At 43.2% G+C, this 25861-nt stretch overlaps 2 protein-coding genes across 6 annotated transcripts in view; one reads left to right on the top strand and one right to left on the bottom strand.

Moving 5' to 3' along the window:
* LOC147015614 (endoplasmic reticulum membrane adapter protein XK-like) overlaps positions 1 to 5368 on the top strand; it is a 35610-nt gene extending 30242 nt beyond the window's left edge. For all 4 annotated transcript variants that reach the window (XM_085850535.1, XM_085850536.1, XM_085850534.1 and 1 more), the window contains one exon: positions 1844 to 5368. In XM_085850535.1, the coding sequence (XP_085706661.1) occupies positions 1844 to 2634 (791 nt within the window). In that variant the 3' untranslated portion in view covers positions 2635 to 5368. The remainder of the gene's footprint in view (positions 1 to 1843) is intronic.
* Positions 5369 to 5836: 468 nt separating this feature from the next.
* The window catches only part of LOC147015613 (uncharacterized), a 28211-nt gene continuing 8186 nt past the window's right edge, over positions 5837 to 25861 (bottom strand). For both annotated transcript variants that reach the window (XM_085850533.1, XM_085850532.1), the window contains 2 exons: positions 22858 to 23042; positions 5837 to 7510 (listed from right to left, as the gene is read on the bottom strand). In XM_085850533.1, the coding sequence (XP_085706659.1) occupies positions 6216 to 7510; positions 22858 to 23035 (1473 nt within the window). In that variant the 5' untranslated portion in view covers positions 23036 to 23042 and the 3' untranslated portion in view covers positions 5837 to 6215. The remainder of the gene's footprint in view (positions 7511 to 22857; positions 23043 to 25861) is intronic.

Below are 25861 nucleotides of genomic sequence, written 5' to 3'. Positions count from 1 at the left end.
GGATGGAAGGAGCGCATACACCAGAGCAGACTTAACAAGGTTCCACCAGGTTTTAGAGGAGGGAGACAAGTTTGAAAGTTCAAATGTTTTGGAATGCACTGAAATTGCCTTCCAGGAAGAGAAGACCTTTAACTCAGAGTGGTATGACGTAAATCAAGCTTAAATGTGCCTTACTCTAGGCTATTAAGAGAGTGGAATTTTGTTCTGATTGGACAAAAATATATCGTTTTGGTGAAATGTAAAGATTTTATAATTAGGTTTTGACCTTAAAAATGAGGTCAAGGTCAAAAATTGTCCACCCACATATACTTTTATTCCCATTATTGATATAAAATTCTGAAAGTCCCAGCCAGGTCTGAGATACAGCTCAGACATTGACAGAAAAATAAAATTAGAAAACTTAATGGTGCTGTAGTCCTCCTAGGGCTCTAAGAAACTGGAGTGCCATTAAATATTGGGGGGCACTCATTGTAGAAACAAAACCTATAACAGCTATGCCCCCCACCCCACCCCATCCTATAGGAGGAGGCTTCATTAATCGGTATGCAAAATGGTTTCAACCTCAAAGGTATCGCATGTGCTGACGATGTCGCCTCACCAGTTTGCATCCCTTGTCATACCAGTGATGTTTGTTAAAAATACACGGTATTTAAAATGGATGTTTTTTTACATGAGGATTTACGAGTCATCAGTCAAATATCCAATGTCTCCACCTGAAAAGAAAAGCAAACCTGGTTTAAGGGATTTAAAAAAAAAATTTTAAACCATAGTTGCATTATTGAGTTAGGCTTTATTATTTATTGACCTGAAAATGATCCAACTTCTCAAAATTCTTGCAAATGAAACGCATGAAACCTGTCAATTCAAAATGGCATAAATTATACCTGACACCCTGAATGCATAAACATGACCCGACATGCCAAATTTTGGGGGGGAAAAAAAATACAAAGAAGAATGTATCGGCCATCTCTCCACACTGAAAAACAAAAATATATTCTTCACACAATCGGCACGAAAGCCTTGTAGGTGGATAGGAGTTCAGGTGTGTCAAGGAAGGATTTTGCATGACGAAAGATGCCCAGTCAGCGACTGGCTTTGGAGGCCAACTTTGAAATGTGGCTTGCCCAAAAGAGGTAATGGCTGAGATCTAGACCCAAGAGTTTGAGTGAATTACCACCTTCGAGAGGGTTGTTGAGAAACCTTTCTGAAGTAAGTGAAATTTGAATGACGAGTAACGTGTGGACTTGTTTTTTTCTTCAAAACAGCAATTTATTTATTTATTTATTTACAGTCTTTAAAGTTCATGGAGGAGCTGCGACACAAATTGCACACATGCAGACAAATACATCAGACAACAGAAGACTCCAATTTCACACAAACACAGCCGCTAAGAGTGGGGGAAGTGACGTCACTTCCCAGAGCGCTCTCTCACTTCCAGCATTGTTATCTTTATAACAATGCTTTTCTCTCCATACTCAGGGTAATCAAGAAGGAATTTCTTCCTCCTCATAGATGCCAACCAAACTGAGTTTTTTTTTTTTCTTTTTCTTCTTTGCTCTATTCTTGAAATGAGGAGCATCAAGCAAGGAAGCAGCACATACCATTTTTGAAGTCTTTTGTATGACTTGGCCAGAGTGGATGCTTCTACCATTACACCACTGAGTCTGGTTATTGGCTGCATTATGTAAGAGAAAGAGGTTTTGTAGAATTTGTGGGTATTATGTTTGTGGAATTTAGAGGGATAATAACGGTAGATTTTAGGATGTTTGTATAATGATGGAACTGGTGCAAATTTTTACTCAAAATAAAATGTATGCATTTTCTTTTCTCCTACTCCTCTTAGGTGTGCTGATGTCCTTCTCTCTCTTGGCTACAGCCTACGGAGCTGTCGTTCTCACTTTCCTTGCCATCCGCCTCGAACATCCATTACTGGAACTTGGTGCTGCTCCTGCAGCCTATGTGCTTGCCTTGGTTTGGCGAAGCCTCGAAATGGCGGCCCGTGTCTCTGCACTTGTTCTTTTTGCAGCTTCCTGTCGTGCTTGGTGTTTTCTTGTCATTTGTGCCAATCTAGCCATATTTGCAGCCCTGCCATGGATAGGTGCTGTGTGGCGATTCTGCAGTGCTCGTAAACAGAATATCCAGGTCACTGATGCTGAGGAAGGTAAACCTAATCGTGGGTTTTGTGGGCAAACATGCTGTTCATCATCTACGCGGTGGCAATCGCTTGCTTTTCTTACAGCCATCTTCACGGCAGTAGCTCTCTTCTGCTGGCCAGCAACACGCTTCCGGCCAGATAGCCCTGATTTTGTAGCACGGAAGCACAGTTGGGTTGGTGCGGCATTGTATTACGGGCTCAGATTTGCTGAGAATTCCGCTCTCGTTGGGGGTTGGCTGGTCTGTCGTGGTGCTGCACCACTTTCATCTGGCGGGTTGTTGTGCGGCCCAGCTGTAGCTGCTCAGATTGGTGCTGCTTTTGGTCTCAGTCTGATCCTGATGCTCGTCTTCTATCAGTTTGCTCACCCAGCTCGTCGTCTAATGCGGAGAAATGTCGCTGATCTGTGCCCCCCCACCGTTTGGTGCCAGGGGGGTGGAGCTCGGGCTGTTGATACTGCTGGTGTTGGGGAAGCAGTCTGAAGAGTCCAAGTTTTTCATGTGTTAATACTTCCTTTATGCTTCAATCACATTTGGCTCGGCGGCCGTAGGGTCTAAAAAATCTACGGCCACGAGCAATTATAGGGCGGCCGCAGTATTTTCACGGTCACACAATGTAGCAACTACATATGTTTTTGTTTTTTGGGTAGCCGCACGGGGTATTTAGAAATTGTGGAGACCGAAAACGTGGGGGTGCCATACGGTCTTTGATTTGATGTCGCACGGTGACCTTAGGGCGTCCTTGCGGCGGCCATAGAATTTTCAAGGCAGACGCAAGGTAGCCTCAAGGTGCCCGCAAGGCGACTGCAGGGGGCCCTAAGATGAACGTGGAAATAGTGCAGCCGCCGTAATTTTTTGGGGGTTGGCAAAATTCATTTTTCATTGATAAGAGCCTACGGCAGCCACACGAATAATGCAAGCCCACCGTACGCCCTATGTACGGTCGACGTGGAACACATCTACGTCATGGCTATGGCTTGTCGAATTGCTACGGCCAACCTAGAAATGAAAGAAGTTATAACTCCGCGCTTTAATTCCACGGAGACCCCTATGGCCTGTAAAAGATAGCCATACGGCGTAGGGCCACCCTGAGGCCACCTCAGAAACTCTGCAGCCACTGCATGTTTCTGTCAATTCAGGGGGGGGTATGGCCACCGTATCCTAGTCGTAGAGCAAATGTGACTCGCTTAAATCACTGCAGTTGAACCGGCTTGGGGTTTAGGTGCTGAGATTGGCTTTGATGCTGATTTGAAACACTGAAACAGTAGCAGTGGCAAGCCTACTTATAGTGTCATGACTTTAAACCCAGTTCTCCCCCCCCCCCCGTTGTTTTTAATTCCGGTATTTGTTTTAATAGAAAATTCATGTTCCAGCAACTGGGACTGGGATTATCAACTTGTAACACCCCTGAAGCTCTGTTGGTAACTGCTGGTCTTATTCAGATTCCACACACCTCTATCAAGCCATGTTCACAAATTAGTAATACAATCAAATAATATGTGGATGCTAAAACTTTTCCTTATTTTTAAAATGCATGATCTTGCTATAATGAGTATACAAGTGGAAGTCAAAAAGTGTTTCTTTTTCGAAACATTTTGGAGCCAATAACATGATTTCTTATCCAATGCCATCAGGAAATGCACCCACCGCTGGGAAGAATGTGTGACAATGGTTGGAAACTGAGTTCCACTGGTGTGGTTTCAGAACCATTGGTGTGGTTGCATGTTTTGGGTGGGGGTCAGAATGACTTTTTGACTGTCCATGATTGTAAACATCCATTTTAATTATTTCACGGAGACATCATGAAAGTGGCGGATAAGTTTCTCGTCGAATGTTGAAAATATTTATTGTGGGGATAACTTTTAAGTTTAAGTGAGCAGAGGTTCACATTAAATGTTCGTGCAAGTGATAGTTGAAAAGTTCAGGTGCATGTAAACATAAGCATTAATCAGGTACTTTTGATGAGAAAACTAATTTTAACACATCACTACATTAATTTATTTGAACTATACATTTTAAGGCATGGGGGTGGGGGGTGGGGGAGCGCAATGTCATCAAATTGCAGCAAGTTTATGGGAAAAATGTGTATGTGACTTCAATAGCCAGGCTGACTTAGTAAAGAAGATAATATCGTCACGATTAATATTTGCCTTTTCCAAGGCCGTTTTACTACTGAGGAAACTTGCCTGGTTTATCAACCTGGACATACTTTGTCAGCCTGGCAAACGAAAATCCTACATAGCAGTAGTTCTGCACCTGTAGAAACTCGATGCAGTGAATAAGTGGCCATGTTAGACGGTGAAAGATACTACATTTCCGTGCAATATTCTTTGGTGCGCTCTTTAAATGATATTTGTTTCTCTTTGTGAGTGAAAACTCCATATTTGTTTCTTGAATCTGTTTTTACACTGGTACATGTGAGCACTTTCCATAAGTAGTCCTGATCGGAACAAACACTTCTGATATAATGAAGGTATATATATATATATATATATATATATATATATATATATATATATATATATATATATATATATATATATATATATATATATATATATATATATATATATATACAGTACCTTGCGGCAGGAAAGGATAATTCAGGAAATGGTCCATGCATCCTATTATAAAGGTCGAATCTCTTTTGCTTTGCTAACCTCCTCCCCTCTTCATCCTTTTTTTTTTTTTTTTTTTTTTTTTTTCTTACAATGGAATGGTGTTTCTAAATATTTAAAACCTGACTCATTATTATCAATCACTTGTCTTCTAACCGCAGATGCTAATTAACGTTTGCATCTCAATGTGCTCAATAAGTGTAACATACAAATTCCTTGGCTATTTGCAACTCCTGAACGATCCAATCTTTGAATGCAAGTTATTTGGCCTCTGATTATTACATGCAAGTTAGTAAAAATAAATCTTCTAACACCATTCTTGCACATCACAGTAATATACACTCAGTGTACAAAACTGTGAATTGAAATATATTGGCAAAGGCACTCAACAAAATTTATATTTCACCCACCCAATGTCCCTTCCCCCACCCCCTTATTATCCTCACCAATTGCAACGATTGGATGCTTGTCCTCACCTCTCCCCAAATAAACTCTTCACCACTTCCCTGCCCAGGCTTCCCACATATCTGTGATGTTTAAGCCAATTTTTGTCTTGCTTGTAATGTGACTTTGATGACAATAAAAACAGCAGAATGAAATTTGATTTTGAGAATGCAAATGGAATTGAAGAGTGATACCAAAGGAGGTGAGGTCCAACACTAACCACATTATAATGACATCAAAAGTTGACAAAGTAAATACAAAGCCCCAGAATCACATTATCACTGAAGGGTAATCATAATTATGTAGTTTCCTTCTGTGGAACTTGATTCTTAATAATTTTGAAAAAAAACATGGGTCCTGTCTATCTGTCTTGCATTGTAATATAATTGGCTCCTGTCTATCTGTCTGTCCGTCACACTATCTCCTCTTGAACGGTTGGGCAAAAATTCACCAAACTTGCTCGGTGTGATCACCACCACATGGCAATAAGGTGCAAGAGCAGTGTCATTTTTAGCCCTTCCCCCCCCTCTTCCCCCCCTCCCAGGGTGGGGTCAAATACTAAAAAAATTCAATTACAGGCACATTTTTTTGAAACATTTTTTAATGAAACTTTGTATATGCAATCAACATTGGGGGATGCATGAAATATGTAACTTTTTTGTATTTGACCCCTGTTCATGCCTCGAGCAGAGACTCCTGGTCATGGGTCAAAACGGGGGAAAAAAATTTAACTCAAAATATAATATTGGGTCATTCCTGGTGGAACTTTATGCCATATATCAATTTTGCTTTAGATGGGAACCGTGGGGTTTTCCGATGGTACACCATCAACTTCACTCTAGTTTGAGTTTGTGAAGAGGATTTCACAATGTATAATACAGGTGAAAATTATGAAGCTCTTCCACAAGCCTTGACAATTTTTTTTTTTAAGGTGTAAAATATTGAGGAATTGTGAAGAGAAAAGGTATAATGATGTAATAATGCAACACAATAGCTATAAATTCAAGCAATGCAAAGCAAGTGCCCAGAGAAAATGGCATTGGCATGAGTACCAACATACAAGCCACTTTCCTGACTGGATACAACTTCTAGCCACACTCCATCTCCAGCCTCCAAGCTCAATACGAGACCAGCAGATGATCCCCCTGGTGGCCCCCATGCAGTCACAACAACAGCAGTAGCCCCATTGTGTATGAGACCAACTGAAACAGGTGTCACTTTGCCATGGAAAGAGAAATTGAAATGGAAAATTCCTGATACTGGTGCTGTAAATACACCAGATGATGGATCATAATTATGACCACCAGATTGCACTAGGACTTTAGGGAATGTAATTGGATGGCCAACAAGTATGTCTTGCAGTATGGTGTCGATGCGGGCAGAGAAGGCAACGCAAGGGCCAGGAGTTTTTGGTTCTCTGCCACTTTCGGGTCCAAGGCTGGATTCCTGTCTCACTTCAGGAACATGCCGACCTTCTACTTCTGGAGGAATGATCATTACCTCTCCTGGAGGACCTGGTGGGCCTGGTGTTCCAGGTGGCCCACGTTGACCAATTCCAATCGGGCCACGAGCTCCATGTATCCCTCTTGGTCCTACTCTTCCATTTTCTCCCAAAGGTCCTGGTTGCCCAACTGCTCCTTTTTCTCCTTTCTGACAGCTCAGGCATGGTGGACCCTGTGGACCCTGAATGCCTTTCAAACCGGGAAATCCTCTCTCTCCTTTATCCCCATTTTTGCCATCACGCCCCCTTTCCCCTGGTCTTCCTGGTCCTCCATCTGCACCAACAATTCCCCTCTCCCCACGATATCCTTTTGGTCCAACTGGTCCTCTCTCACCTTTATTTCCTGCCTCCCCGACATCACCTCTTTCTCCTTTTGCAGCACTCAGCTTGCTTTGCTCACCTTTCTCTCCCTTTTGCCCAGATTTTCCCTCCTGTCCAACACTTCCTTTGATTCCTTTCATACCCATTCTTCCAGGCTCCCCTTTGGATCCACTTTCTCCACTGTATCCCCTTCTCCCGTTTTCTCCACTCTGGCCCTGCAGACCTTTCTCTCCCTTCTGCCCCTTTGGGCTAACTGGAGCAGAAAGTGATACACCTGGAGGGCCAGGCTTTCCAGGAAGTCCCTGAAGTCCATCCTCTCCTGCTGGTCCCCTGTCCCCTTTAGTTCCCTTGAGGCCCCGATGACCTCTAATGATTTTTCCGGGTGGCCCAGGAGGACCTTCAAGTGATTCGCCGGGAGGACCAGGTTCTCCCATGTGACCTTTTGGGCCTGGTGTCAGCAAGATGGCTGCTGGAACTGTTGAGGAAATGGGATAAAGATAAATTTTTATATGGGTTTTGGTGAGTGAGGGGTAGGGGCGGTCGGGGGAGGGGGGGGAATGTTGAAATGTGGAGATCTGAGAGCTGAAGTTGCTCGATCAGAGACTAATTTAATTTATATCAACATCTTTAAATGGAAAAAAAGATCATTAAGTAGTAATTGAAACAATTTCCCTGTGATTTTCTGTGGAGGCTTTCATATCTGGCCTTTGGATGTCCCTGTTTGCAAAGGCCACAACAATGACATTGAAATTAAATAAGCTGCATTTTCTGATTGATGGTGCATTTTTTTTGCAGATATGCATGTGAAGTGAGTGAGACGACTAACATTATTTGGTGGATGTTAAAGATCTCACAGTGCCTTCAGCGAAGAGTCGGAGAATCATCCAGAACATTCCGGCCAAATCTGAAATGCCTGCCCTAATCGGCACCAGTGAATGTCAGGCCTGGCAGGCCAATTTGTGAAAGACGGGTCAACCTACTTCCAATGGCCAACCCCACAAAGGAGGTTGACATCTCGTAATGTTCACTTTTTAAGTTTGAGTTTGTGTCTTTCATTAATGTTTTATTTACTTGTTTAGCTGCTCTTAGTTTTTGGAAAGAGGAACTAGAACTATGATGACGGCTGCAGTACCAGAAAATGCTGTTTGTATCATGTAAGAATTGTCCACATCATTGATGATTTCATGTACCATGCTCTATACAGTGTCAGTTCTGCCAAAAGAGTTTCTTGGCTAAGGTTGCAATCCTTGGTGTGTCCCCATTGATGATTGGCTGAAGTAAAATGTATCAAGTTCTTGAATGTCAGATCATGCATGGGAGAAGCGCGCGTCCACTTTCCTTCTGTACTCCAGGCACTTCCGTCTGCCCATCCCCATCTCCTTGAGATGCTGATTAACCTGCTGCAACCACGAGGAACGTGGTCAGCCCATTGGCCGCCTGCACTCACGAGGCTCTCTCACTGAGAGAATCTGGTGAGCAGGATCAGCATCAGAAAAACGAGCCTCATGTCCATACAGCCGCAGCTGATGCTCATAGACTATGCAGGTAACAAATCTCATTTGAGTCTCTCTGAGCAACCGCTCGTTGGACACAAAATCTGTGTGCTGTGCTGTGCTGCAATACAAGTGCTGCAAAGTTTGGGGGTCAGTACACACCCGTGACAAACTCCAGTAACAACTGGAAATAAGTCGGGGATGACATCACCACATCTCACAGCCCTCTCAATACCAGAGTATAGTTCAGACATCAGATTGATCGGTTTTGGTGGCAACCTACGAAGACCAAGAATCCTCCAGAGGGCATCCCCATTCACTGAATCGAACGCTTTGCAGAGATCAACATTGGCTCCAAGCAGCCCCTGCCAAAACTCTTATCTGTGTTCGGTGAGGACCTGAACGGCAAGGATACGGTCAGTCGTTGACCTCTTTGGTGTAAAGCCTGACTACTCTGGCCGCTGGTGCTCAAGCAGATGGTGGTGAACCCTATCAAGAATTATCCAAGCAAAGACCTTGCCTGGAACTGAGAGCAGCATCACCCCTCAGTAGTTGTTGCAGTCCTGGTGATCTCCGTTCCCTTTCCAGAGAGGGACAACAAGACCCTCTTCCAGTCAGTTGGAATGATACCTGTGTTCCATGCAGAGCACAGAACTGCATGCAACGACATGAGTACAGCATTTCCACCAGCCTTGAAGTTCAGCATGGATTCCACAGATCCCAGGAGCTTTACCCCATTTCATCTGGTTCACCACAGCCTGTGTTTCCACAAACAAAGGTTTATCACAGTTGATTGGAGGGTCAGCAGGAGGAATAGTAACACGTCTGACATCCAACTCAACAGCTAGTGGATCAGCCTGTTACAGCCGCTCAAAGTAACCAGCCGAGCTGGCCTTCACTTTGGACTCCTCTGTCAAGAGCCCACCACACTCAAGAGTGTCAATAACCTCTGTCAAGAGGACAGGCTTGGAGGAACGCAATGCGTGAATTCCCCTGTAAGCAGGACGAGAATCACTTGACCACATGTGATGCTCTACCCCCTCACAGATTCCTCTCACATCGGCCTTCTTATCCACCCTCAGCGCACATACAGTTTTACGCCTCAACTCCGTGAATAGCTCAGCTCCGTGAATAGCTCAGCTCTGCCATTCAGCCTGGCCCTGTGACTCTGGTCAATGGTATCCCGTGTCCCTTGAGAGACAAAATTCTTCTTCGCCCTTCGGTGAGTTCCAAGACATCCACCGACAACATCAAGGATGGTGGTCTTGAAGGCACTCCACAACTCTTCAGGATTCCCAAAGCATTCAGACCCCCCCAAATCCCCACTTCGCCAGTCTACATCCAGCCTCGGCTGGGATGGTACCATTCTCCCGGATTTCAGCTGCAACTTTAAAGTTGCTACCACAAGCCGGTGGTCGGTATTGAGGAACTGAGCACTCCGGTCGACCCTGCAGTTCTGGATCATCTTCCAGTGACTATCAACGAGCATATGGTCAATCTCCTTTGCCACACCACCAGCGTTGGAATGCAAAGTCCAGCAATGAGCTGGTTGGTGCTGAAACCATGAAGCAGCCACAGTAAGTCCATGACTTCTTACAAAATCAAGAAACTTAGTGCTGTTCTCATTCACAGTTCCAGACCCATGGGGACCAACACACCTCTCATAACCATCCCTGTCAGTTCCAGTCGATGACATGAAATCCCTCAAGACAAGAAGTGTATCTCGCCTGGGGCAATGATCAACCACAGACTCGAGCATGTCATAGAATACGTCCTTCACAGTGAGATCATTCACGTCAGTTGGAGCATATCCAGACCCCAGAGAAATGACACCCAAGAAGTGACGAATCCTTGGTCTCGTAATACGCTCGTTGACCGGTGTTGCCTCAATTACCATTGGAATTAGCTTATTGGACACAACAACAGCAACTCCTTGGGCATGGTAACCATCGAAGTGACGAGATAAATCGTAGGTGTAACCACCCGCCATGATGTCACCACTATCCAGTCTCCGAACCTCAGAGAGTGCTGCAATATCGATGTTCAAATACTTGAACTCAGATAATTACAGACAGCTCTTTTTTTGAGCTTTTCATATGTTTTGTGGAATGAATGGTTTTTCAGTGGCTGGAGTGCAAATCCTGCCACCAACCTCCTAAAAAAAAAAAAAAAGTAACCCAACTGCAGAAGGATGTCTGCAGACCAGTTGGGCACTAGATATGGATGGCCGTTAGCTCACTAGGACCTCCTCCGCCCTTTGTCAGGTTTTGTTCTTAATCCTGCTGGGTGTCCATGTTATACACCCTCCTCACCAGAAAACCTGGTGGGGGGAGACGGTTTAGTCGCCGACAACCCGACCATGAAACAGGTTAGTACAGGTTTACGTGGTACCTGTAGCAAATCACATATCTACTCTGACCTGACCGGAATGTGGTGTTCCCAATTGTTGCTCTTTTTGGAACTTCTTTGAGGCAGTTTCTGACTGCTGGTTCCAAATGTTGTCTTGTTTATTTTCTCTCCTTTTCAGATTCATTCCAGCTGATTGTAGGCTGTTGCAGACTTCTTCAAAGTTGATTGACAAAAGCTATACCTTGTGTCTTTTTTAAAATCTTTTCAAGAAAACTGTCGTGCAATTTAAAGGTTTGAATTGCCCATTATTATTAGTCTTGCCCCGAAGGGGGTGCGAGATATTTCAACGCGTGTGCGTGTGCCTGCGTCCGCGTCCATATATTTTCGCTGTAAAAAATGTTTTTCTCTGCAACCGCTTGTCCGATCGATGAAAAACTTTAAACGTAGGAGGTGTACTCCCATGGAGGATATTTTATTGATCACTCTGACGTCATAGGTCACATTGTATGGCAGCCATATCGGATTAAAGGCAAAATTTTTGACATATTTTTCTCTGAAATTGCTCAGTGAAAATAAATTGAAACTAGGCAACCGTCAACTCCCCATGGGGTATATTAATGCAGGAGCTCACAGAGATTTGTACTACATCTCGAGTACAAAAGGTTTGAGAGCTAAAGTCATTAGATGGTGGGATGGGGACCTCTGAATGGGCATTCTTAAGTTTTCCAATTGGTGCATTATGTAGGGGGCGCTGCTTAAAGTAGCCGCCAAAATCCGTTTAAATTACATTTTGAGTACATGAATCAATCTGGTGCCAATAATTTAATTTTGGCACTGTGGTTACCGATATGTAATTCTTAAGTGACGGATTTGGTGCAAAACACATTTAAGAACGGCCTAAAAAACACATTTAAGAACCGCTACTGTCACGTTTAAATCACATTTTGGATACATTATTGAAACTTTGTAGAAATAATCTTTAGACCATCCTGATGAAGGATCAGTAATTCTTAAGTGAGAATTTTGGTGCAAAACCCATTTCAGAAGGGTTCAAATATCAATTATGGTCAAATTCCTGTGAAGGAGGAAGTGAGATTGATGTACTCAGGAACCAACATTTGCTGCAGGTATTAAACTATTAGATAACTGCATGGAAGATGACGAATCACTTGTGGGCCTACATGATTCGTCATATATATACTTCGCCGGCTCGGCATCAAGGATGGGCTCATGCAGTGTGTTGGTGATACATGTAGATCAGCTGTGCAGCATAGTTGGTGCTGTGATTCCCATTTCATCATTCTGAATGTAGTAGTTACAGATATTTTACAACTTAGAGGTGAGTTTTATCTGGAGTTAGAGTAGTTCAGATAACATATATTAGGGACCCTAAGCCAATAACTTATTGGTTCACGAAAAAATATGTGACCACTATATTCGTTATTGTTGTGTGTCTGTCTGTCTGTCTGTCTCTGTCCCGAGCATAGCTCTGTGGGTTTTGATCCAATCCTGATGAAATTTTGGTGGGAGGTTTATATCATGACCTAGTTGTGTTTTCCTGAAAATGGGCGTGGTCCGCCCATTATTGGTGGAGCCACGCCCAAAAAAACGTGTTTTTAGGGGATAGCTGATTTTAATTTGCATCTTCTCCTCGGGGTTTTGTCGAATCTGACAGGGGTTTCGGTATTTGGTTAGCCCAATGGCACCTGCATAGCCCCACGGAGCTCGATTTTTCATTTTCGTCCCAAGGTCAAGGTCACAAGGTCACGAACTTAGAAAATTGCGATTTTGACATTAAAAAATTCTTCTCCGAGGGGTTTGTCTGATCTGGCAAGGGTTTCGGTATTTGGTTAGCCCAATGGCACTTGCATAGCCCCACAGAGCTCGATTTTTTTTTTCATTTTCGTCCCAAGGTCAAGGCCACAAGGGCACGAACTTAGAAAATTGCGAATTGTGTTTTTAGGGGGTAGCCAATTTCAATTTGCATCTTCTCCTCGGGGTTTTGTCGAATCTGACAGGGTTTTCGGTATTTGGTTAGCCCAATGGCACCTGCATAGTCCCTCGGAGCTCGATTTTTCATTTTCGTTCCAAGGTCAAGGTCACAAGGTCACGAACTTCGAAAATTGCGATTTTGACATTAAAAAATTCTTCTCTGAGGGGTTTGTCTGATCTGGCAAGGGTTCCAGTATTTGGTTAGCCCAATGGCACTTGCATAGCCCCACAGAGCTCGATTTTTTTTTTTACATTTTCGTCCCAAGGTCAAGGCCACAAGGTCACGAACTTAGAAAATTGCGAATTGTGTTTTTAGGGGGTAGCCAATTTCAATTTGCATCTTCTCCTAGGGGGTTTGTGGAATCTGGCAGGGGTTTCGGTATTTGGTTAGCCCAATGCCATCTGCATAACCCCACGGAGCTCGATTTTTCATTTTCGTCCCAAGGTCACGAACTTAGAAAATTGCGATTTTGACATAAAAATCCATCTTCTCCGAGGGGGTTGTCGAATCTGGCAGGGGTTTCGGTATTTGGTTAGCCCAATGGCAACCACATAGCCCCACGGAGCTCGATTTTTCATTTTAGTCCCAAGGTTATGGTCACAAGGTCATGAACTTAGAAAATTTCGAATTTTGACATAAAAATCAGACGACTGCCCAAACTTTGAGAGCTAGGATGACAATTTTTTATGCATAATCTTGAGGTCATTCCCCACCTAAAGTCTTGAAACCATTTTGTCTATCTCGAACACCTTGCCTGTAGCGCCCCCTTCAAGTTTGTTTTTACGCTGATTTCATCAAAGTATGGATAATCCAAGGAGTGTGAAATACCATATAGCCTATATGACGTTATATTGTTCCTAGAATGTTCCAGAGGAAGTTTTGCACCAAAGGTCATAATCCTTGACCTTTGACTTTTAAAGTTCACAAAGGTCAAATTTTCAAAGTTGTGGGAATCGAACCGAGTTTTCGACCTTCTTCGTCGAACTAACTCCATTAAGCTATAACATTTATCTTGTTTCCTTATTTTAGCTGTTAAATGTTAAAGTTAAAGTTAAAGTTAAAGCAGCTGTTAAATGCTCCCCATAAAGACGTACCAGAAAATCCAACATTAGATGATGTCAGATACGGAGACACAATTGTACCCCAACCCGTGATGAACTTCTTCAAAGTTCTGTACACAGGCAACATATCTGACCAATGTGGAAAGCAGATAAAACATCGAATTGATTCAACAAGTCAGGATGCATTGTTTGTTGTTCAAAGATCAAAATCATATAGAGCAGCATCCCACTGAAGAAAATGGCTGGCAGTTAGTTGATGACCATTACAAACCGGTTTGGTTCGAAGGGGTTCAACTCCCCGAAAGCCTGATCACAGAGACAGAGGAATTCGAAGGAATGGACGAGGAAGATGAGGAGGACATGGAAATAGCATCATCATATGAAGTTAACTTTTCTGATGAGGATAACTAGAATCTTGTAACAGACAGGCAGACAGGCATAATTATACCAATAATAATAACTACTAGTGAACTCATCATTGTGGACGTCTTCACAGTTTAGGAATATAACTTTTGCCTGGCTGTATGGGTATGACTCATCAGCAGTTTTAATGTTTTGTCTCGTAAGATTTAGGGATACACTGATATCATTTTAAAATTTAGCATGATATGGATGGATATGGACATCAAAAGAATTGATACATGACAAAAAATTTGTTTCCAAAGAGCAGAATGATTTCAAAGATATTCATGTAAGTGTTCTTTTGCAACATATAATTCAATACAAGTGTTTTACAACGGTAGCTACTTAGTGGATGCACGTCCTCTTGCCTAAAGTAGAAAAACTTAATTTTTTTCATTTTTCACGATGCTTGTTCCATATGCACTGAATGTGTCAGGAAAATGACAAGGTCCAAAATTTTTTCTGATCACTCGTGCTCCTCCCCCATGTATCGATGCCATATCTACATGTCACACTTGATTTTGTTCTTGAAATACAAGTAATTGATAGAAAAGTTAAAATTGATAGTTTCTTTGTTCTTCTATCCTATCAGATTCAAATTTCAATGCATTCTATATGTTTTAAATATTTCATGTCTTAAAAGTGTAGATGGTCTTATGATGTTAGCAGAGAACATAAATAGGATTTTAACCATAATTTAGCAGAATTTGCCTTAATTCAGAATGTAATGAAAAGCTTTATGTCTGATGGAATTTTACACATGTCACTGGTTTAGTTGTGAATACACGTATCCGATATGATTAACTGACTGATTGATAAGATTTCAACACCCTACTTTGCAGTATTTCAGCTATATCAGGCAACGTATTCAAAATAATCCAGTAATACTGTCACAACCATGAAAGTGACAATGTTCTGCTATATTGGAAAACCAATATTCCTCTAGACCAAGTGCTCAGACATGTGGTAACTCCAGCATGCTGTCCCAGAGCCAGAGGGCGACTTGGTAAGAAATGACCTTTGTTTAACCTACTTTGTATTGATCTTAAAATCACAAAAACAGGTATTTGCATCTGACACCCTCTTAAATGGGTTTTGCACCAAAATGATCACTTAAGAACTAGTGATCCTTTTATTATGAAGGTCAAAATAATATTTTCACAAAGTTCCATTGATGTATTTGAGATGTGTTTTAAATGTGCTAAAAATAGCGCCCTCTTTAGGCCGTTCTTAAATGGGTTTTGCACCAAAATCGTCACTGAAGAATTACTGATCCTTCATCAGGATGGTCTAAAGATTATTTCTACAAAGGTTCAATAATGTACTCAAAATGTGATTTAAACGTGACAGTGGCGCCCCCTTTAGGCCGTTCTTAAATGTGTTTTGCACCAAATCCGTCACTTAAGAATTACATATCGGTAACCATAGTGCCAAAATTAAACTCTTGGCACCAGTTTGATTCATGTACTCAAATTGTAATTTAAACAGATTTTGGCGGCTACTTTAAGCAGCGCCCCCTACATAATACACCAATTGGAAAACTTAAGAATGCCCATTCGGAGGTCCCCACCCCACCATCTCATGACTCGCTCTCAAACCTTTTGTACTCGAGATGTAGTACAAATCTCTGTTAGCTCCCGGACTATATAGGGTCATAACAATGACGTCATCGGTGAAGCAAATGCATGGTCTATTGTTCTCAGTATTTTTACTTACGAAATCTAAAGATTTCGTAAGTATGTTGATGACTTCCGTCCTGTTTGTGTGTTTGTTTGTTTGTGTGTTTGTTTGTTTGTGTGTTTGTGTGTTTGTGTGTTTGTAAGTACGATAACTCGAGAACGGAAGAAGGTACCAATGTCAAATTAGACCACGTGATTCAGGAGGGTGATGGCTAGCGCTGATTATATTTTGGTCAAAATCGGTCAAAGGTCAAGGTCACAGTGAGGTCAAACATCCAAAACATTCGATTTTTGATGGTTTGGTACAGAATCATCGTAGAAACTTCTGGTTTGCGTCGCTACCTTCTCTAGAGACAGCTTTTATTAGACAAGGTCAGAGGTCAAGTTGACGATTTCGTAAGTACCAGTCTATGACTGCTTGTTTGTGTGTTTGTAGGCATGATAACTCGAGAACGGAAGAAGCTACCAATGTCAAATTACACCACGTGATTCAGGAGCGTGATGGCTAGCACTGATTAGATTTTGGTCAAAATCGGTCAAAGATCAAGGTCACAGTGAGGTCAAACATTCTATTTTTGATGGTTTTGTACAGAATCATCATCGAAACTTCTGGTTTGCGTCGCTACCTTCTCGAGAGACAGCTTTTATTAGACAAGGTCAGAGGTCAAGTTGACGATTTCGTAAGTGCCAGTCTATGACTGCTTGTATTATTATTCTTTTATTTCCACAAAATTTTGTGGAAGCTGTAGCGGCGGCACGGCTGCTCCGATTGGGTTGAAACTTCACAGGAATGTTGCGGCAAATGAGAAATGATGCATATTGTTTCCGAGTTTTGATTTTGCAATCACCATGGTAACCAGCTTGGATTTAAGCAAAAATCTTTATAAATGTAGTCCGAAACTACAAATGCTATGGATTTGATTCTTGTCAGGTTATGATCGACTCCCCTTGGTGCAAAAAAACCTAGAAGACAACGTCATCGGTGAAGTGGTTTGCCAGCCATGTTGAGGTTAAAAAAAATTGTCCGATTAGCATGAAACATTTTTGGCATCGACACAACAATAAGAACTTGAATTTGACATTTATTTTTGATTGGTCAGCTGGTCTAGCAATGAAAAAAAAATTTTTGTCGTCATCGGTGACGCCATCTTGGAGTACTTCTCCATGTTGGTACAACCTTAAAAAGCTAGTTGTCCAGAATTGCTGCTCCGATTAAGTTGAACCTTCTCAGAAACATTGGGGGAAATGAGAATCAATGCCATCGTTTTTCCGAATCTTGATTTTTACAATCACCATGGCAACCAGCTGGGATTTAAGCAAAAACTTAAAAGTCCTTCTTCTCCGAAACAGCATCTCATGGAAAATTCCATACTCAGCAAGTTATGATCGACTTCCCAGGGTGCAAAAAAGTTGTTCAAAATGAAGTAATCAGTCCACGTGGTTTGGCTGCCATGTTGAATCAAAGGTGAACTCCTTTCAAAAATCTTCTTATTCAAAAGTGTTCAACCAGTTGAAAAATCAGAGGAAATATATTGTTCATTTATCTCGAAGCCTTTTGTCTACCGCCAGACCATTTGAAGTATTTGGCATGTTTATCCCGTCCGTCTTAGTTGCATGAGAGAATAAAGTACAATGCCAAACAGACTTTTATGCCTTTATGGTTTTTTTGTGCCATTTTCAAGTCATCTTTAGACTTGAACATATTTGCCTTCATACAAACCACTCGCTCTTGTACCTTCTCATCGTGGAACGTCTGTTCTGGCCTGTAACACCGAGGATGCCATAGAATGCGTCTTTGAATCAGTTTGGGCCCAAATTCTTGTTTCTGGCTCGTCTTTTAGGACATAACTTGTATTTTCTGATATACAGTCCCTTCAGAAAGTAGTCACACCACTCTACTTTTGTCACATTTTGTTGTGTTTCAGCCTGAATTTAAAATGGATTACATTTAAATTTTGTTGTCACCGATCTACACAAAATACCCCATAATGACAAAGTGAAAACGTTTTTTTAGAAATTTTTACAAATGAAAAGCTGAAATATCTTGTGTCAACAGGTATTCAACCCACCTGAGCTGAGCTCCTGGTGGGTTGAATACTTCGGGACCCACCTGAGCTCCTGATCACATACAAAGCTTTTGTCCGCAGCAAGATGGAGTGCTGCTCTCCCGTCTGGTCTGGTTGGTGTTCCCGCCTCTCACCTTTCTCGGCTTCACACTGTGTAATCCAAGGCATTCAGGATCATTTGTATCTCCTGTGGTGAGGGTGAGTCTTTGGGCCTCTCACTCTCTCACCGCAGGCAGATCAGTGGTCTTTGTCTTCTACTGTCTCCTCTCCGGTCTCGCCCCCCTCTGCTCTGCTCTGTCTGCGATGTCCCCCCCCCCCCCATTTTTCCGCAGAGTGCTCAATGTTCGCCAGCAACCCCCTTTTGGTAAAACTACGAAAATCACGAATCGCTGCTCACCTTCACTCTTTCATTCCTCTTTTTCCCCCACCTTTGGAATAAACTCCCACACTCTCTTCAATCCCATTCTTCCCTTCAGGTCTTCAAAACAGCTGTTCACCACCACCTCCTATCATCCCCCATCCAAAACTATGATCTTTTCTACCCTCGTCAACCCACCCCAAACCTACCTCCTTCAAATTCCCTGCCTTCCCCCCCCCCAAAAGTTCCCTGTTGTGTGAGGTCCTGAAAGTCCTTGTCATGTCCATCTTGTGTTCCCAGTGTTCCCTGCCCCATCCCTCTCCCTTCCGCAGATCTAATGTCTCTGTTCCCCACTTTTCTCCTTCCCTCTACTGCCCCCCTTGTTGTGCATTGTGTTTTAGCTCTCATTTGAGCCTCGACAATGTGTACAACAAAAAAAAATAACCTTTGCTATGACACTCCAAATTGAGCTCAGGTGTGTCCAATTTCCTTTGATCACCCTTGAGATGACTCTACAACTTGATTGGAGTCCACCTGTGGCCAATTCTATTGATTGGACATAATTTAGAAAGAAACACACCTTTCTTTATAAGGTCCCACAGTTGACAGTGCATGTCAGAACAGAAACTCGACCATGAAGTCCATGGAACTGTCCGGAGAACTCCGAGATAGAATTGTAAGGAGGCTTCGATCTGAGGAAGGGTATAAAACAATTTCGAGAGTGTTGAAAATTCCCAAGAGGACAGTGAGCTCCATCATTAGGAAATGTAAAGAATATGGAACAACCTAGACTCGTCCTGGAGCTGGCCATCTGACAAAACGGTTTAACGCCAAGTGACCTGAGCAACCGAGCAGGGAGGTGACCAACGACCCAATGACCACTCTGACAGAACTACGGAGTTCCTTCACCGAGATGGAAGAACCTGCCAAAAGGCCAACAATCTCTGTAGCATTTCACGAATCAAGGCTTTATGGGTGAGTGGCCAAATGGAAGCCACTCCTGAGAAAAAGGTACATGACAGCATGCTTGGAGTTTGCAAAAAGGCATGTGAAACGCTGAGAGCATGAGGCAAAAGATTATGTGGTCTGATGAGACGAAAATTGAACTCTCTGGCTTGAATGCTCAGTGCTATGTCTGGCGGAAACCAAGCACAGCTCATCACTTATCTAACACCATCCCTACCATGAAGCATGTTGGTGGCAGTGTCATGCTATGTGGATGCTTTTCAGTGGCAGGGACTGGGAGATTTGTAAGGATAGAGGAAACAATTAATGGAGCCAAATACAGGGAAATCCTTGAGGAGAACCTGCTTCAGAGTGCAAAAGACCTGAGACTGCAGCGAGGATTTACGTTCCAGCAGGACAGTGAATCCAATCATACAGCCAAAGCAACACTAGAATGGCTTCAGAACAAGAACCCGATAGTCCTTGAGTGGCCCAGCCAAAGCCCAGACTTGAATCCCATTGAGAATCCGTGGAAAGACTCGAAGATTGCTGTTCACTGACACTCTCCATCCAAATTGACAGAGCATGAGCAAATCTGTAAGGAAGAATGGGAGAAAATCCCCAAATACAGATGTACAAAGCTAATATAGACATTCCTAAGAAGACTCGAAGCTGTAATCACTGCCAAAGGTGCTTCTACAAAGTATTGACTCAGGGGGTTGAATACTGATTGATGTAAGATATTTCAGATTTTCATTTTTAATTCATTTGTAAAAATTTCGAAAAACATGTTTTCCTTTTGTCATTGATGGTTATTTTGAGTAGATCAGTTACAAAAAATTTAAATTGAATCTATTTTAAATTCAGGCTGTAACACAACAAAATGTGAAAAAAGTCGAGGGGTGTGAATACTTTCTGAAGGCACTATATTTATAGCATATTGTAAGTCGTACCATTCAATTTCGAACTCCTCATTAGGTTTTGATCAAGAGTCTTTGTGATTTGGTGGTCAATTTATTGGGAAACAGGTTTTAAATGGTCGCCATTTACACTACATTGCCAAAAGTATGCGGACACCCCTTCAAATTTGTAGATTCGGCTATTTCAGCCACCCCCATTTCTGAAAGGCATATAAAATCAAGCACACAGCCATGCAATCTCCACAGACAAACATTGGCAGAAGAATGGGCTGTACTGAAGAGCTCAGTGACTTTCAACGTGGCACCTTCATGGAATGGCACCTTTCTCACAAGTCATTTCATCAAAATGTTGCCATGCTAGAGCTGCTCTGGTCAACTGTAAGTGCTGTTATTGTGAAGTGGAAATGACCAGGAGCAACAACAGCTCAGCCACGAAGTGGTGGGCCACACAAGCTCACAGAACGGGTGTACAGAGTGCTGAAGCGCATTGCGCAGAAAAATCGTCTGTCGTCGGTTGTAACACTCACGACCGAGTTCCAAACTGACTTTGGAAGCAACATCAGCACAGACACTGTTCGTGGAGAGTTTAATGAAATGGGTTTCCATGGCTAAGCAGCCACACACAAGCCTAAGATCACCATGCGCAATGCCAAGCATCGGCTGGAGTGGTGTAAAGCTCACCGCCATTGGACTCTGGAGCGGTGGAAACGCGTTCTCTGGAGTGATGAATCACGCTTCACCATCTGGCAGTCCGACGGATGAATCTGAGTTTGGTGGATTCCAGGAGAACGCTACCTGCCCGAATGCAGTGCCAAGAGTAAAGTTTGGTGGAGGAGTAATAATGGTCTGAGGCTCTTTTTCATGGTTCAGGCTAGACTCCTTAGTTCCAGTGAAGGGAAATCTTAACGAAATAGCATACGATGACATTCCAGGTGATTCTGTGCTTCCAGCTTTGTGGCGACAGTTTGGGGAAGGCCCTTTCCTGTTTCAGCATGACAATGCCCCTGTGCACAAAGCGAGGTCCATATAGAAATGGTTTCTCAAGATCGATGTGGAAGAACTTGACTGGCCTGCAAAGAGCCCTGACCTCAACCCCAAACACCTTTGGGATGAATTGGAACACTGACTGTGAGCCAGACGTAATCGCCCAACATCAGTGCCTGACCTCACGAATGTTCTTGTGGTTGAATGGAAGCAAATCCCCGCAGCAATGTTCCAACATCGAGAGGTAAAAGAAGAGTGGAGGCTGCTAAGCAGCAAAGGGGGGGGGGACAAAGTCCATATTAATGGCCATTATTTTGGAATGAGATGTTGGATGAGCAGGATGAATCCACATACTTTTGGCCACGTAGTGTATAATTCAAGAGTGTCACCACACAGGCCTCGAAAAATGGAAAATTGGTTATATCCGATTTAGTGCATTATCAGAGTAAAAGAAATGTTCACATTTGAAAATCAAAATACTTTAAACCATTCTCTGAAATCTGTACATTGTGAACCTGTTTTTGGGTCGCCGAAATAGGTGACCTTTATTGTCAGTAATTCTGTCTGTTTGTTCGTTTGTCATCAGCATAATTGGTAGTAAACGTGGGCGGATTTTGACCAAACTCGGGTGGTAGATACATCTTATGACCTCGTGCTTTGGAAATTGTGATGGTTGCTGGGGATGCTTTGGTTCCCTAGCAACAACCGAAAAACCTTCAAAATCGGTACCGTTCACGCGAAATCAATTCCGAAAACCATTATCCCACGTAGGGTTATGAAATTTGGCACGAATGATCTACAGGTGATGCGCTATCAAATATATTCTGGTTTTTGTGATATATGGAATACTTTACCTGCAGCGCCCCCTACAATTAGGGTATGCGCGAAAATTGGCGAAAATTGAAGGCCCCCTCGCGACCAGGTGAGTGCATCGATACGAATGAAACTTTGCAGGTTCATGGTACTCAGTGAGTACTACAACTTTGCCTCAGGACATTTTGACCGATTTCGCTTAGGTCAGGGGTCAAAGGTCAATTCGTGCAAAAATAAATAATATGCGAGAGCTGGAGGTGCCTTCGTGCCAAATGCTACTCCTCCTGGGGTTATGGTCAGATGGTCATGAAAATTCACACTAATCGTCTGGAATACATTGTGCACAAACAATCGAGCCGGATTTTCGATTTAGATCTTTGTTCACCCACAGCACCCCCTCAAACTTTGGGGATTTCCAATTTAAAACCGTATTTTCGGTACTTTTAATTCAAATGGATACCGAGTAGTTATCAGTAGATGGAACTGGATGAGATTTGATATGCATAATGTTAAGGTGATTCCCTATCCGCTATGTGACATCCATTTTGCTCTATATCTTATAGTTTCCATGCTCGGCGACCCATCGCCGCCTACCGGCTTGTCTTTATATTTGTTCTCATTCCTCTGAACTTGTCTCCTTTTTCCACCTGTGGATAATACTTAACTATTTGAAGGTAGATGAGGTATGCAAGGGGGGCAGTGTTTGTTGCATTGGAATTTCTTAACAAATAGGAATTTTGAGATAAAATGCATTCTTACTTGCCCATTTCTTTTTCCCACTCTTTTCAAGTAGGCGAGCTCTCTCTCTGGTCACATAGTGTGGTTGAGCCACATTTCTGCGCTCACTGTATGCAGGATGTGGGACGCCAATAGGTGCTGAAGGTAAGATGCCAACCAGTATGGCAGTCAACAGGAAGAACAAGTGTTGTATCTCCATTTAGGATCTGAGAAATAAGAAGACAGAACATTTGTTTACCTTCAATATACACTATACAGCACACGTGAAAAATAGCAAGGGCGCAGAATATATTATCACTTATCTGGGCCACTGGGCCCAAAATAGTTGCGTTCATTTAAAGTTATTTTTCACTCTTGAGTGATAGGCCAAAAACGACATATAGCAGGATATCTCAAATAGTTAGGGATGGATTCAGACGAAATTTGGGCAGGTTGGGGTTCGTAACAAGGATTAACTGATTTGATTTTGGTGAAGATCCAGATCAGAGAAGTTTTTTTTTTTTTTAAGTGATTCTTCACCATTGAGAGATGGGGCCAAAAACGATAGATAACAGGAAATCTCAAAAATTATGGATCGATTCTGACAACTTGGATGAGTTGGGTGGGTGACAAGAACAAGGTGATTATATTTTGGTTCAGATCCAAATCCAGATCCGGCCTATCAGTGGGATACAAAAAAACGTATACGATTCAGCCTGGTGGAGGTATGTGCTCTACTGAATCGAGTTAGAGTTTTTTTTTATTGTTTTAATGTTTCAGTAAATGTCACCCCAATGAAGATGTAACATTGCATGCAACAGAGAAATGCTGCCAGGGTTCAGGCTGAACACTCCCTCTGAGGCTCTGTCCGCTCACATTGCGCACCTTGCAAAAGAGCCAGGTAAATGGCACCAATACGAAGCAAACTCCATGGTGGATGGGGGGTCGTGGTGGGAGGGGGGGTGTTGAGACGAAGTTTTATTGCAGTCATCAATCACCTTGAGAGGCGAATTCTCCATCTCAACGTTGTAAAGATCAAACTAAACCTCTCTCTCTCTCTCTTACCTCTCCTACCTCTCCTACCTCTCCATCTCTCTACCTCTGTACCTCTCTCTCTCTGTACCTCTCTCTCTGTACCTCTCTCTCTCTGTACCTCTCTCTCTCTGTACCTCTTTCTGTCTCTCTGTACCTCTTTCTGTCTCTCTGTACCTCTTTCTCTCTCTCTGTACCTCTCTCTCTCTCTCTCTGTACCTCTCTCTGTACCTCTCTCTCTCTGTACCTCTCTCTCTCTGTACCTCTCTCTCTCTCTGTACCTCTCTCTCTCTCTGTACCTCTCTCTCTCTCTGTACCTCTCTCTCTCTCTGTACCTCTCTCTCTCTCTGTACCTCTCTCTCTCTCTCTGTACCTCTCTCTCTCTCTCTGTACCTCTCTCTCTCTCTCTCTCACTCTCTCTCTCTCTCACTGTCTCTCTCTCTCTCTCACTCTCTCTCACTGTCTCTCACTGTCTCTCTCTCTCTCTCTCTGTACCTCTCTCTCTCTCTCTGTACCTCTCTCTCTCTCTCTGTACCTCTCTCTCTCTCTCTGTACCTCTCTCTCTCTCTCTCTCTCTCTCTCTCTCTCTCTCTCTCTCTCTCTCTCTCTCTCTCTGTACCTCTCTCTCTCTCTCTCTGTACCTCTCTCTCTCTCTCTCTGTACCTCTCTCTCTGTACCTCTCTCTCTGTACCTCTCTCTCTGTACCTCTCTCTCTGTACCTCTCTCTCTGTACCTCTCCCTCTCTCTCTCTCTCTCTCTGTACCTCTCTCTCTCTCTCTCTCTCTGTACCTCTCTCTCTCTGTACCTCTCTCTCTGTACCTCTCTCTCTCTGTACCTCTCTCTCTCTGTACCTCTCTCTCTCTGTACCTCTCTCTCTCTCTGTACCTCTCTCTCTCTGTACCCCTCTCTCTCTCTGTACCTCTCTGTACCTCTCTCTCTCTCTCTCTCTCTCTCTCTCTCTCTCTCTCTCTCTGTACCTCTCTCTCTCTCTCTGTACCTCTCTGTACCTCTCTGTACCTCTCTCTCTCTCTGTACCTCTCTGTACCTCTCTGTACCTCTCTGTACCTCTCTCTCTCTCTCTCTCTCTCTCTCTCTCTCTCTCTCTCTCTCTCTCTGTACCTCTCTCTCTCTCTCTCTCTCTCTCTCTCTCTCTCTCTCTCTCTCTCTCTCTCTCTCTCTCTCTCTCTCTCTCTCTCTCTCTCTCTCTCTCTCTCTCTCTCTCTCTCTGTACCTCTCTCTCTCTGTATCTCTCTCTCTCTCTCTCTCTCTCTCTCTCTCTGTACCTCTCTCTCTCTGTATCTCTCTCTCTCTCTCTCTCTCTCTCTCTCTCTCTCTCTCTCTCTCTCTCTCTCTCTCTCTCTCTCTCTCTCTCTCTCTCTCTCTGTACCTCTCTCTCTCTCTCTCTCTCTCTCTCTCTCTCTGTACCTCTCTCTCTCTCTCTCTCTCTCTCTCTCTCTCTCTCTCTCTCTCTCTCTCTCTCTCTCTCTCTCTCTCTCTCTCTCTCTCTCTCTCTCTCTCTCTCTCTCTCTCTCTCTCTCTCTCTCTGTACCTCTCTCTCTCTCTGTACCTCTCTCTCTCTCTGTACCTCTCTCTCTCTCTCTCTCTCTCTCTGTACCTCTCTCTCTCTCTCTCTCTGTACCTCTCTCTCTCTCTCTCTCTCTGTACCTCTCTCTCTCTCTCTCTCTCTCTCTCTCTCTCTCTCTCTCTCTCTCTCTCTGTACCTCTCTCTCTCTCTCTCTCTACCTCTCTCTGTACCTCTCTCTCTCTCTCTCTCTCTGCACCTCTCTCTCTCTCTCTCTGTACCTCTCTCTCTCTGTACCTCTCTCTCTCTGTACCTCTCTCTCTCTCTGTACCTCTCTGTACCTCTCTGTACCTCTCTCTCTCTCTGTACCTCTCTGTACCTCTCTGTACCTCTCTCTCTCTCTGTACCTCTCTGTACCTCTCTCTCTCTCTCTCTCTCTCTCTCTCTCTCTCTCTCTCTCTCTCTGTACCTCTCTCTCTCTCTCTCTCTCTC

Source organism: Eptatretus burgeri, chromosome 12 (assembly GCF_056783735.1).
Source record: "Eptatretus burgeri isolate ZD-2024b chromosome 12, Ebu_testis_v1, whole genome shotgun sequence".
Classification (NCBI taxonomy): Eukaryota; Metazoa; Chordata; class Myxini; order Myxiniformes; family Myxinidae; genus Eptatretus; species Eptatretus burgeri.
The sequence above is the reverse complement of the archived record's forward strand: the minus strand, read 5'-3'. Positions and strand labels throughout refer to the sequence as shown.